Here is a 12,672-nt window from a genome sequence, read left to right on the forward strand (position 1 = left end):
CGATTCCTACTTGAGGTGATTTGTGGAGAGCACTTTGAGTACGCCGTCCGTCGGATGGGACGTCTTGGCGCCTTTCGTTGAAAGTAGGCTGAAGCCGACGCCGGGTTTCTTTCCGCCCTCCATCCTCTCCCTAATGGCTCAAATGACCTCAGCTGTCAGTCATAGCAGTATCGAACTTTGAGTGAGTCGGGTGCACTCTCAAGAGCGCTGATTTGGCTACTTCCGTGTAGCTATTATTTTCTGTTTCTTTGGAGCTAAACCTCAATCAGTGTCCCCTCGTTGAAATTCCCTCAGATCCTTCGCTTCGGCTCTAAGAAGAAATCGTGAGGTCCATCACTGGCTTTCTCGACAACCCAAAACGATAACCAGGTCAATAGCGTTGTCTCCCCTCATTAATTCGCTCTCAGGTGTGTGTGTGTGTGTGTGTGTGTGTGTAGATAGTGCGAGAGCTATTGTCGTCGTAGTTGGAGGAGTCAGCACAATGCGCCGATTGGATGGCCGAGGGCCACGTGCATTCTTTTTTTGGTTGACAAGCGAATATACTTCAGAATCTCTCCCATTGGAAAGGCAGCGAGGTTGAAGAGAACCTTAACGCCACTCTCCTCGAAAAGGGAGTCTTCTCTATACCCACGCGGATATTTATATGGGAGACGTATACTTCGACCCTTCTCACAGCGTCCCCGCAATCATGGGGGTAGATGTCAGGCTGTATTCGGTCGTGAAAACGATGCAGGATGTATAGTGAATAACTCTTGGCGAGTTCATAGAAGCGCAATTCATTATGACTTACATTAATCAAGGGGACGGATAACTCCAAAGAGTGTTTCCAAATTCCCGTGAAATCTCTCCAAACGAAAACCCGATGCATTTCCCTTCTGAGATTGGCATTTTCCAACTTCATTCAGGTTCGCTTTCATTGTGTAAACGCCGGTTCCAGCAAGGCTAACATTTAAAACTTAGTCACGATGCGATTCTTTTGATTTCGTGAAAGGTCACTGGCAACATCATCTTCACTGAGGGCACTGAGTGACTGCTATAGATTGCGGTATGGTGTTAATTTTGTTGAGTGAGATTCGAGTGATCCGTGGCTGTTGAAAACTGATCGGTTTTTATCTGTCGGGTGTGGCGTGCGACTTCCTGTCGGGGTAACACGAAACGTAAGGAACTTTAGTCCATGTTTGGTTGGTTTAGGTTGCACTGAATCTGTGCTGTAACCGCTAATGTAATATTATAGGGCGATGCTAAATATCGTTTGTAAAGACAAAATACCTAATGAATAAATTTATTAGAGGGTTGGGGAAAAGTGAATTCCCAATTCCCTCTTGAGGAATATGAGAAACAGGTGGAAAATTTTAATAAAAAATATGTATAATTTTAGGTGCCTTCGAATTCTGGATATCCCAAATTCGTACCTACAATGCACAGAGTTCGTATAGTTACCGCTAGGGCTACTTTGAATGACGTATTTAATGTACAGGAGTAGCGGATAATCATCATTTCTCTTCACCTCCGTGGTTTAACACCCCAATCGAAATTAATCGGCAATTGAGTGGGAGACCTGCAGTGATGGAGTCATGGATGCGTATAAAATGTGCGTTCGTGGGTGCGAAAGTTCAAAGGAGGTCATAAGTCGTGAGCCAACGAACCCAACCATCTGCAATTTTCCAGTGGGAAAAGGAGACTCATTCTGCAGAAGCGTTCTCGGCAACCATGTAATCATGGCTTCGTTATTGAAAAAAGCGTGTGCATGGAGATTATGTCGAAAAGTAACAGAAGATTCAAATCTCCGGTGTAAGTAGTTTGTCAGAAAAAATTACGAGTCCTTAAAACTTGAAGGCACCTCGTACGTCACGAGAGCTCGATGAAGACAATTTTGGAAAAAATGTCAGAAGGAAGAGATTTTGAGGAAGGAATGTCCAAAAAATAATGGAAAATGCTAGCTTATTCTCATTTACGCAGAATTGAGAATAAGAGCAGGAAACAGCCCCCTGGAAGACTGCCGAGGATCAATGAGAGGGGGGGGGGTCGAGATGGTGCGGGGTCTAACGTACTGGCTTCCCACCCAGAGGGCCCGGGTTCAAATCCCGGCGGTTTTGAATATTTTTCAGAAGTATCTCGATCCCTACTTGAGGTGCTTTGTGGAGGGCACTTTGAGTGAGTACGGCGTCCGTCGGATGGGACGTTAAGCTGCGGACACCTTGGCGTCTTTCGTAAAGAGTAGGCTAATACCGACGCCGGGTTTCTCTCCACCCTAGATCCTTTCCAGTCCATCCCCTATGGCGCAAATGACCTCGGCTGTCGGTCGCCTCCCCTAAATACTACTACTACTACCAATGAGAGGATTGAGCACCCAAGGGGTAAGACTGTAACGACCTCGTTGATCTGTGTGTTTTAAAACAATAAGGGAAACCCATGGTGGTTTAAAATGTCGCCAATATGTATGTCCTCCATCGATGCACCGATTTAAAGGTATAAAATGTATATATTCCAAACTAAAATCTTTTCCGATGCGTCATTTCTGAGAAAAACAAGCTCGACCACCATCGTTTACATTTGGCAAGAATTTTTAGGTCGACATCATGTTCTCAAACGTTCTTGGATGTGAAATGTATTGAAATCGAGTCACTTGTGGAAAATGGAGAATCATTGGTAAAATTTGAATGTGTTTAAAATTCATCATTAACAAATTCAGCGATTTTTTCGGCTGGCTTCATGCTCCAAAACTCTCTTGGATATGAAAGGTCTGCTAGCCGTGTGAATTAGTATAGTTCAATGAAGACTCGGTTCCAGGTACTTTAACCTAAATGTATGTTTGAATCGGATTTACTGTGGTTTTAAAGATCTTGGATTTGGTTTCAAGTGTATTCTTACTGATTTAGAAGATAGACTAAATTTTATAAATCATTAGAAGCATATAAAATTTTGAATATTTCTAACTAGAAATTTAGTCCTTTTGGAGAACTCGAGGGTTAAATAGCCGACAGACACGGTGGCTAATCAGTCGAGCATTAAAGAAGGAAAAAGCGACAGTTAATTGAAAAATAAATAATAAATTGGAAGTCGTAGTAGCGGAAACTTTTATAAATTTCAGTGCCTTGTACAGAGCCGGTAAATATTTGTGTATTGGGCAGCCAGCTTTCCCAATAGTGCGGGATCTTTCCTAAATACTACGAGGTCCGTTAGAGGTTCAGCTGAGAAGAGTACTCACCTGTAGTTAAATGCTATATCCTCCGGTGGAGCAGCCAGAAGCGATCTACCCGTGAGCCGCCAATTGTCGAATTTTGCGAAAAAGAAATACTTTTTGCAGATTTAAATTGCGTAAGTTTCAGAACATTGAAATAGATAGTTTTAACTCCTCGTCTTTGTCAAAATTCATTAGTTGTCCTTCATAATGCCGTAATTGATGATTGCTTCCTATTGTTGACCAATGCTCTCATCACCACTAATCTTTCAAATGTTTTTAAATAAAACATTCAAAGTATACCCTAAGGAAAAAACGTACTATATTTGTCGTCAAACTTCGCATCACGGTATACCGGCACCTTGGGCTGCATGCGGAACTACGTGTGGTGCCAGAAAATGTGTCCTATGCGAATTGATGTTCGGTGCACCACTCGTTAAAAATGTTGGCGCCTGCCAGCCATTGTGCCGCCCGAGGCACATGGCCAGGGAGCGTTTAATCACTGCTCTTTGTTCGAGTATCGGACCTTCATTCCAGTCATCCAATCGCGTACAACCCACGATTACATTACGATTTCCACGGAACAGTTTTTTCATAAAAAATATCCCAGGGGTAATTATCTGACATACTCTAATTATACTGATCAAAATGCCTTGCGGATTCACGAGTATTCTTAAAGCAAACTTCTGAAGTTGCGCCTTCAGAAGTTGACTGCTAGTTTTTACCCTCAATAACCAGTTAGTGTTAAAATTTACTTTGAAATTGAATTCAAACTCTCGTAGATTTAAAAAACGGGGCATTCGTAGCATTAGTTGTGACACCGCATTCCTTGGTCTCCGGGTGCCTTGACTTAAATAGTAGTGCTTCGTAATACTATGCCCATGATATTAATTAATTTTGGGGGAGGGGATAGTGGAATTGGGATTATAATTGAAAAAAAACGGGGTAGTACTACTATAATTTGGGGTTATCGCGGCTAACATCTTCAATTATAATCATGCATCACCCGTTTCATGGAAATCAAGGAATTAGGGTTTATGAACGCAAGACTTTTTACTTCCATTGCAGTATACGTAAGGAGCCAGTAGTGTCCCAGGTTGAAAGGTCAGCTATGTTAGGTTAGAAACGTAATAATCGTTTCTGTGATCTTTAGATTTTGAAGACATACCGTGGGTAAGAGGATGAATTGTAATTTTTAATTTAATGAAACACAAAAGGGACGTGGTAGTCCAGCGGGTAGAGCGCTGGCCTGATTTGATTCCCAGGAACACCTCCGAACTCCATCAGCTTCTCCCGAAATTTGTGATATTTTCGGGCGCCACATCTTTCTGGGAAACCAACGGCGGCACAGGGAAAGGAACCCCCCCCCCACCACCATTACCCTGAAGTGTGAATTTCACACACCGTCGGGCGTAGTACTGGGTGAACTCTACCATCAAATAACAAACCGAACTTAGGGTTGATAATTGTGGTGGTAACATGAAGCTCTAGTCAAATCATCCTTTCCTGTTTTGCTCGGCTCAATGTTATCCTAAGGCCACGGGCCAAATTTCTTTCCCCGCGTCCCAGGGAGGTCACGGTGCGCGGATTTTGAGCCGGGATGCGGTGTTGTTTGCTCGACGCCCCTTTATTTCATCCCACCGCCACTTTTCGTTCATTTCCTCCCAGCCCAGCGCTACCCGCTCGCCTGAAGGGTGGACCGCTCTCGGCTCGAGACCTTTTGCAGAACGGCTTGCGTTATAGTTACATCACATCCAGGCGAATTTCGTGACTCGCTGGGGTGCGGGAGAGGAGGAGGTGCTTTCCTAAGCTCGCAACTTTTAACCGGCGGCGACCCATTCGGCTCGTTTCCACAATCTCATCGGCGAAGGCCCAAGGTTCGGTCGTGAGGGACGGTTCGCGGGGCCCTTCTCTCCATTGCGCCCACCCCCCATCATCATTCTCAATTGTCGGTTCCATTGCTTTTCGAGCGGCGCGCGTCCGAACAAAAGGCGGATCATGTTCCTGTCACGCCTGTGCTGCCGTCGGCGGTGCGCGCCATATTAAGCGGCATGGTCACGTCATATGCGCCTGTGCATCTGTCGCATGCCTTTTGAATTCCTCTGACACCTCTATGTCGCAGTTGGCATATTTCGGAAGCCATCCCCGAATATTTCCTCACACATTCCCTTTTTCCTTTCGTCTTCGTTTTCATTGGCATTGCTTTTTTTCAAATTTTAAGTGTGTCGTAAACTGCATTGTTAAATATCATTCCTCAACTTCCTGGAGTGCCAAAGTACTCCTTTGTTATTTTTCATATTTACGTTGCTATTTGTCATGTTTTAATGTCAAAGTGACAGTCACAGTTGTTCAATTTTTGGGGCCAGTGTCCCTCTGGTTGGATTTTTCAATGGGTGTTTCCTAATGACTTTGGACTTGGGTTGCAGAATCCCCATTCTTCTTCAGAGGGTTAAGTCAAATCAGTTGTTGAGTCCCTGAGGAAAGGCGAGAGAAACATAACCGTTTGCTCAGATATTGGATTTCAACTTTGATCAGGTGGATCAGGAACTATATTGATTGGTACAAGTTTTGTGGGTATTGAAACTCTAGTGATCTGTGTGGAAATAAATACTTATCTCGGAAAACTTCCTCTACGAGTACATATAGCTTCATTTGTAAACAGAAAAATAATGCTCATGTTTGTTTTAATTTTAATACATATTTAGCTGCATATTTCTAAGTTTACATATTCTACATATTTAGATATTTTACATATTTAGCTAAGTTTTGGCTGCTAGAAAGATATACCAATTTTAAATAGAAATGTTTAATTCATTCAATGGTTGTTTTATTAATTCAATACCTATGGTGAAATGATTTATTAAAATGATCAATAATGCATAAAAGTATGATAATTGCTAGAAGTTTGATGTACAGGCTTGTAGCTAACAGATGCCCCTGTTAAATACAAACTCAAGGACTGCCATGATGTCGTTCAATTGCCCATACATTCCAGTCCATGTGGCAATCACATACCTACTTTTTCATTTAAAACCTAATTATAGCAGTGGAATGTAACTCGGTGAAAATTAATAATTAGGTTATCAAGACAGGAGTTAGATTTCAACTGCCTCTTTTGTTTTCCCATTGGAACCTGACTTGATTGGATGATCATGGTGTTGTGTCTTACTTTCCACAGAACTGTTGATTTTTCTTCCCGAATGGTGGGTTGTACAAGTTTATTTCAGCCACTGGTGAAGATTTAGCAACCCAGCCAAACCTCATCATATTCTACTAGGAGTTTATTTTGAGAGATACTATTCTTCTACTTGAAGCACCTGGTCATCAGTCTTAGTTCTTTCCCAAAATTACCGTGTCCTCTGAATATCCAGCTGCAATTTGGTCCAGCTAATATTGTCCATCATGGAAAATTCTCCAAAGTTATACTTGAACTTATCATAGTAAGCCACAAATTGTTGATTATTCTGATCAATGGGATTTTTCTTATCTGGCTGCAAAAAGTTGAGCAAAATGAGAGAAAGTGGACAAAAATGAATTTATAATTTTTGTTTTTGGCCATCTGTTATTTCAAATGTAAAAGCAACAGCATTAATTTCTTCATGCTAATAAGGGCTACATAGTGATGATAGCAATTCAGAAAAATGTGCTTACGTATGTGTGCGACTGCAATCATGTTGCAATGAATGTTTTATATTTTATTTATTCAACATAAAATCAGTTGGGACTCTGTGAGTTCTCTACTTCCTGAACTCTTGTGTGCTTTTGTTTTAGTGCAAAATTTGTAGTCATGGTAAGGCATGTAGGCTAATGGAGTGATTAAAACTACAAAGATTAATGGATGGTAATGTAAAGGGCAGGAATGTTTATTTCACCTATTATTGAAAATATTTTTTTTAATTTCTCTTATTTTATGCTGTAATTGAAATTTCATCCACCCATATGTCCTCTGGGAGTGCTTTCCAAGCAATTTCACCTTATAACGTTCCCTTCTTTGGTAATGTTACCAATGGGACTGGTCGTGTTGTCTTTTTTCTATGTTAAATTATTTATTTTTATGTTAATCCAAAACTTGTCAATTGGAAATTATTTATTGTTTTTTTTATTCTTCCTCAGGCATTTTCCCCCAACCATAAATATGTGGTTTCCGTGGGATCGCAACATGACATGATAGTCAATGTATGGGATTGGCGTGGTGGTGTCAAGGTGGCGTCAAACAAAGTGTCTGCCAAAGTAAAGGCTGTCTCCTTTGCGGAAAATGGAAGTTACTTCGTCACAGTCGGCAACCGACACGTCAAGTTTTGGTACTTAGAATATTCTCGCTCATCAAAGGTAAGGGAACATGTTGGTTTTAATGATATGGCTCCTGTAGAGTAATTGATTCATTGTAACTGGTTACTGATGTGAGGAATAGATGTGTGCTAGTTTAAAGAAGCAAATTTCTCTACTTCAAGGATTGATTTATATGATGGTCCCTTTAGATATGAAAAACCATCACATTGCTCAAATTATGGTATTCTTACACTAATTAACACGTGTCATAGGATTTCTTGTCAATATTCCATCTGCTGAATTAGAAAAAAAACTTGATAAGCAATACCAGGGATAGAGAGATATAAAACATGCACGAGGAATTTCTTATCATTCCTCATTTTACCTTAGATGTGTCTTAGTTGTATAACAAATCAGTTGGTGTCTTTTAAATCATTTGGGGGGATGAAGGCTGATAGGTATTTTTTCATTTTCTTAGTATCAGTCAGATAATTATTCTTGTTATTATTCAGTAGAATGAATTATCGCCATGCATAATCCTGTATGAGTGGAATAGAATTTAAATATTATAGAAATTTGTAACATTTTAGCAATAGTTACTCTAATTTGGGGTTATTACAACTAATATCTTGAGTTAGAATCACACGTGACTCATGTTACATGGAAATCAAAGTTTATAGATAAAGCTTTATCATCAAATCTGTCATTTGAAATTACTCTAATTTTCTGCTAATTTCTTTCATAATAGTGGGTACATTCTCACGGTATGTATTACAAACAAATTTTATTATACATATTAATGGTTTCTTTTTGTCCATTGCAGTATAAGGAGCCAGTTCCCCTGATGGGGAGGTCTGCTATCTTAGGAGAGCAACGTAATAATCATTTCTGTGATGTAGCGTGTGGCCGTGGAGAAATGGCCGACTCAACTTATGCCATTACGAAATCTGGTCTGCTGTGTGAATTTAACAATAGGAGACTCCTCGACAAATGGGTGGAGCTAAGGGTGAATATAATAAGTTGATTGCTTTTAAGTTTGTTGTTCATGAATGAGTTTATTTGAGAGTGAAAGAAATATTGATTATATATCTCTTGCATATATTTTCAACATTTTATGATTTTGTTTATGCCATTTTTTTCTAAGCAGACTACGAGTGCTAACTGTATGGCTGTGGGAGAACATTTCATCTTTATTGGCTGTGCCGAGGGAATTGTTCGTTGTTTTAGTCCATCTACTCTTCAGTTTGTCACAACACTCCCTAGAACTCATTACCTTGGGGTAGATGTTGCCAAAGGTCTCAGTATTAGGTATGTAAAAGAGTCAAATTATTGTTAATTTATTTCTCTATGTATCTTTGTTATTCAGCATGTGCCTTTGGCTCTGTGAATTAATTTGTTTGGATAAAATGCCAAACTGGCATTCATAGCATTTTTGCTATTTAGTTCCAAGTATTTATGCATATGTTTATTAATGCAGATTCGAAAGTAATCTACCATTAATTCATCTTTAAGTCTAATCAGAGTGAGTTAACAACTGAATGCTTGCCAACTACTAACAGAGTTGTTGCTACAAGTTCAAGTTGGTACAAGTAATCCATTCTCAAGTTATTATTAATCATTATTGTATTTTTCTTTTACTTTTAATAGCTTATCTAATTTTTTCTGTTCATGTATATGTTCAAATATGTATCTATTTATCTATAAGGGCATATTTATACATAAATTGCTCTTGCCCTAACACCTCAGGCCACATCCTCTTGTAGCTTTTATGGGGTATTGTGTTGATATATTTTATGTGTAAGATTACTGTTTTAATGTGCTCCTAAATATTTTTATGGAACTCTTTAAAGCATTTGTGGAAATAGTTTTTCCATACACTATTTAAGCTCTAGCATATTTGCCGAGTTGTAAAATATTATTGAACTTATGTTACAGTCATATGGCATCCCATCCAAATAATGCCAAATATCCAGATGTTATTGCTGTGACCTATGATGAGCGTAACCACAAAGTGACCTGTGTATATAACGACCACAGCTTATACGTGTGGGATGTAAGGGACATTAAAAGGGTGAGTTATTCAAATGAAAGTTATCTTCAAATGTAATTTAATTGATTTGATGCAATTATTAAGATGGTATTTGTAATTGCAAATGGGCAAGCTCATGCAATAGCAGTTGTATTTTTTCATGGTGGTGAGTTGATGTGAAAGTAAGAACAATATCAGTTAGCACTTGACTTTGCTCAATGCTCTAATAGGCATATTTAAGATGTCTGTGAAGAAAATTTGCAAGATTGGTACTAGTCCTTTCTTAGCAAGGTTAATGGGAATAGGGGTGATGCATTGGTTAATGTACTGGTTTCCCATCCTGAGGGTTAAAATTCTGGCAATGGCAGGATTTTTCATTGGTATTAGTGTGCTTTGTGGAGAGCACTTTAGGTGAGTACACCATCTGTAGGATGGAATGGTAGATTGTGGACCTCTTTGCCTTTTTTTGTTGAGAGGAGGCTAATTCTGATCCTGAGTTTCTCTCCAGACTACCTCCATTCCCTGACTATCCTATTCACATTGAATTACCTGTCTAGCCTTAATGCTGCTAATGACCTCGGTAGTTGGTCATCTCCATAACTACTACTACTGCTTAGCAATGTTCCATAATGAAAATGAAGTTTGTAGTTTTTCACAAGTTTAATCGGGGGGGTTACAATGTGTTTCAATACACAGGAGCATCCTCATGTTCAAGGTGAACAAGCAAGCATGAGGAAGGGACAGAATGGAGGGTGAGGGGGTGGTTGGTGGGGGAGGCATTTGTATTTGGGACTTCTGGACCTGAATTAGTCTCTGAAGGGGTTAGGGATGTGGACATGAAGGAGGCGTGGGTTATGGAAAGAAAAAATGGGAGTGGGTGTGCCTGGTGTGATTTAAGGATATTGGATAGACAAACAAAAATAGAGAGCAGGGGGTTTTGGGAACAACCCTTAAAAGGTGCTCATGGGATTGGTGGAGGGGTTCTTGTTAAGAACATATTTGAGGAGGCTCAGGGTGTAAGGTGCCTAATATATATTTATTGAAGGTGATATCTTTTTCACATTGTACATTACTATTTCTAAGTGGTTGAGTAACTCCATCTGCCAACCTTTGGTCGCACTATCTACCACTTCTGAGATGAAATCGCTCTAATCCCAGTTGACCATTGGTTGTTCAGTAAAGTGTGATTGGGGGTCATAGTACATGAAACACCTTTCATGTTCTCCTATTCTCGTGGAAAAGAATTTACCTCTTAAGGTACAACATACCAATTTTGCACATCAGTTTCTACCTTATTCAAGAAAATGTGTCCCATTTGTCTATCATTTGTCAGTACTATTTACTTGTCTTGGAATGATGGGGTAACATCTTTTGATGGTAGTTACCGGTCACTCTTTGTAATGAAGTCCTCTTATGTTTTGCTGTAGGCATTTTTCTATGGGAAAACCATTTCATTGTTGAAGTTCTTTTTCATTGTGGTTCTCAATAAGTCAAAGTCATTCCATGAAATCTGATAATTTTAAGGTTAAAATGTATGTCGATAATACCATGATGTTAATATCCTTTAATGTGAAATAAAATTTGTCGTTACTTAGCTATTTAAATTTCTGTGGGGATTGGAATGGTGCAGTAGCTAACATACTGGCTTCCCACTTAGAGGGCCTGGGTTTTAATCCCGAAGGTGGCTAATCTATTTCAGTGGTATTCCTATGTCTACTTGAGGTGCTTTGTGGAGAGCACTTTGAGTGAGTATGCCATCGGTCAGATGGGATGTTAAACTGTGGACCCCTTGGTGCCTTTCGTTAAGAGTTGGCGAAAGCCAACACTGGGTTTCTCTCCACCCTCCATCCTTTCCCATCCTTTCCTTATGGCGCAAATGACCTCAGCTGTCAGTCGCCTCCCCTAAAAACTACTATAAAGTTTTTGCTCATAAGAGAATGATTGCAAAATTAATTAATGCAGGAAATTGCCTTCTGCATGCTTGCACAAAGGACATTGATTTAGAGTGGATTATAATTATGAAGCATTGTTAAATCCTAAGATAACTCATGATGCTTTGCTGGTGTTGTGTCTTGACTGTAAAATGCTCTCTTTCACAGGTTGGCAAATCGCACTCATTCCTGTTCCATTCTGCCTGCATCTGGGGTGTTGAAATGTACCCCCAGTTGAGTGGGGTTTCAGATTTTGTGGGCCAGGGAAGTGGAGGTAAGGGTGGAACAGCACCGCTTGTCCCAGCCATGCCCCCAGGATCCTTCGTGACCTGCTCCAGCGATGATACAATTCGCTTCTGGAACCTTGATTTGGGAAGTAGTTCATCATCAAGCCCCGCTGGGCAAAATGATTCAGCCTACCAGAAGAACATCTATAGCAATGTATGTTCATATTTTCTTTAGATTAAAATGAAGTGCATATTCATTAATATTTGGTGGTGCTATTGATTATTTCACCTTTTTAATTGAGGGCTTTCAATGAAATGAAAATTAAATGAATTAAATCTTTTTTTTTTAAGTGTTTCTATGCTGGTGAGTAAATCACCTGTGGTACCAATATGTTGCTCTTTTGCTGGGTGAATCAAATGTAAATAATGTTTAAAACCAGATTTCTCTGTTATAATTTGGTGTACAGAAATGATTTCTTCAGAATCTTCTTGATTTTTGTCTCAATCGTAGATATGTAGTTCACGAATTTCCTCGGTATTATATGTATCAACTTTCGTTTACTCTTCAATTCCTTTAATCCCTATAAGTTACCAAATTAATAGTAATTCTCTTTTTATCAGAAGTATTTTGATTTATTTCTGATTGAAATCATATTATGACAGTATGTGCATTTATTTAATTTAGAGTAGAAGATCAGGTTGAGATTTTTCAAATTTAATATTCTCTGAAACTATTTATCAATGCTGTAAAGTTAACCAGTTTTAATTTAATTTGGCATTTTTATACACATGTATTTACTGGACTATAATACTAGACGATTGCTTCTTCAGGAATTGCTGAAAGTGGTGTATGTAGATCAAGAACTGACCTATCTGAAAGATCTTGATCTGTCAGCTGCTGGATCCACTGATAAATCTGATACATCATATGATGGACGAAATGGTGTGCGGTCAATACGAATTAGCCCCGATGGCAGGCATTTAGCATCTGGAGATAGGGCAGGAAACATAAGGTATGCAGTTGTCTTGTTTAAC

At 39.5% G+C, this 12,672-nt stretch overlaps 1 protein-coding gene across 7 annotated transcripts in view; it reads left to right on the plus strand.

Moving 5' to 3' along the window:
* Positions 1 to 12,672, plus strand: part of Wdr62 (WD repeat domain 62) — a 446,434-nt gene that overhangs the window by 391,731 nt on the left and 42,031 nt on the right. For all 7 annotated transcript variants that reach the window (XM_071585661.1, XM_071585668.1, XM_071585662.1 and 4 more), the window contains 6 exons: positions 7,295 to 7,510; positions 8,274 to 8,456; positions 8,598 to 8,758; positions 9,386 to 9,521; positions 11,579 to 11,851; positions 12,469 to 12,650. In XM_071585661.1, coding sequence (XP_071441762.1) covers positions 7,295 to 7,510; positions 8,274 to 8,456; positions 8,598 to 8,758; positions 9,386 to 9,521; positions 11,579 to 11,851; positions 12,469 to 12,650 — 1,151 coding nt within the window. The remainder of the gene's footprint in view (positions 1 to 7,294; positions 7,511 to 8,273; positions 8,457 to 8,597; positions 8,759 to 9,385; positions 9,522 to 11,578; positions 11,852 to 12,468; positions 12,651 to 12,672) is intronic.

The sequence above is a fragment of the Hetaerina americana genome, unplaced genomic scaffold (assembly GCF_022747635.1).
Source record: "Hetaerina americana unplaced genomic scaffold, ioHetAmer1.1.p SCAF_2, whole genome shotgun sequence".
In the NCBI taxonomy this organism is placed as follows: Eukaryota; Metazoa; Arthropoda; class Insecta; order Odonata; family Calopterygidae; genus Hetaerina; species Hetaerina americana.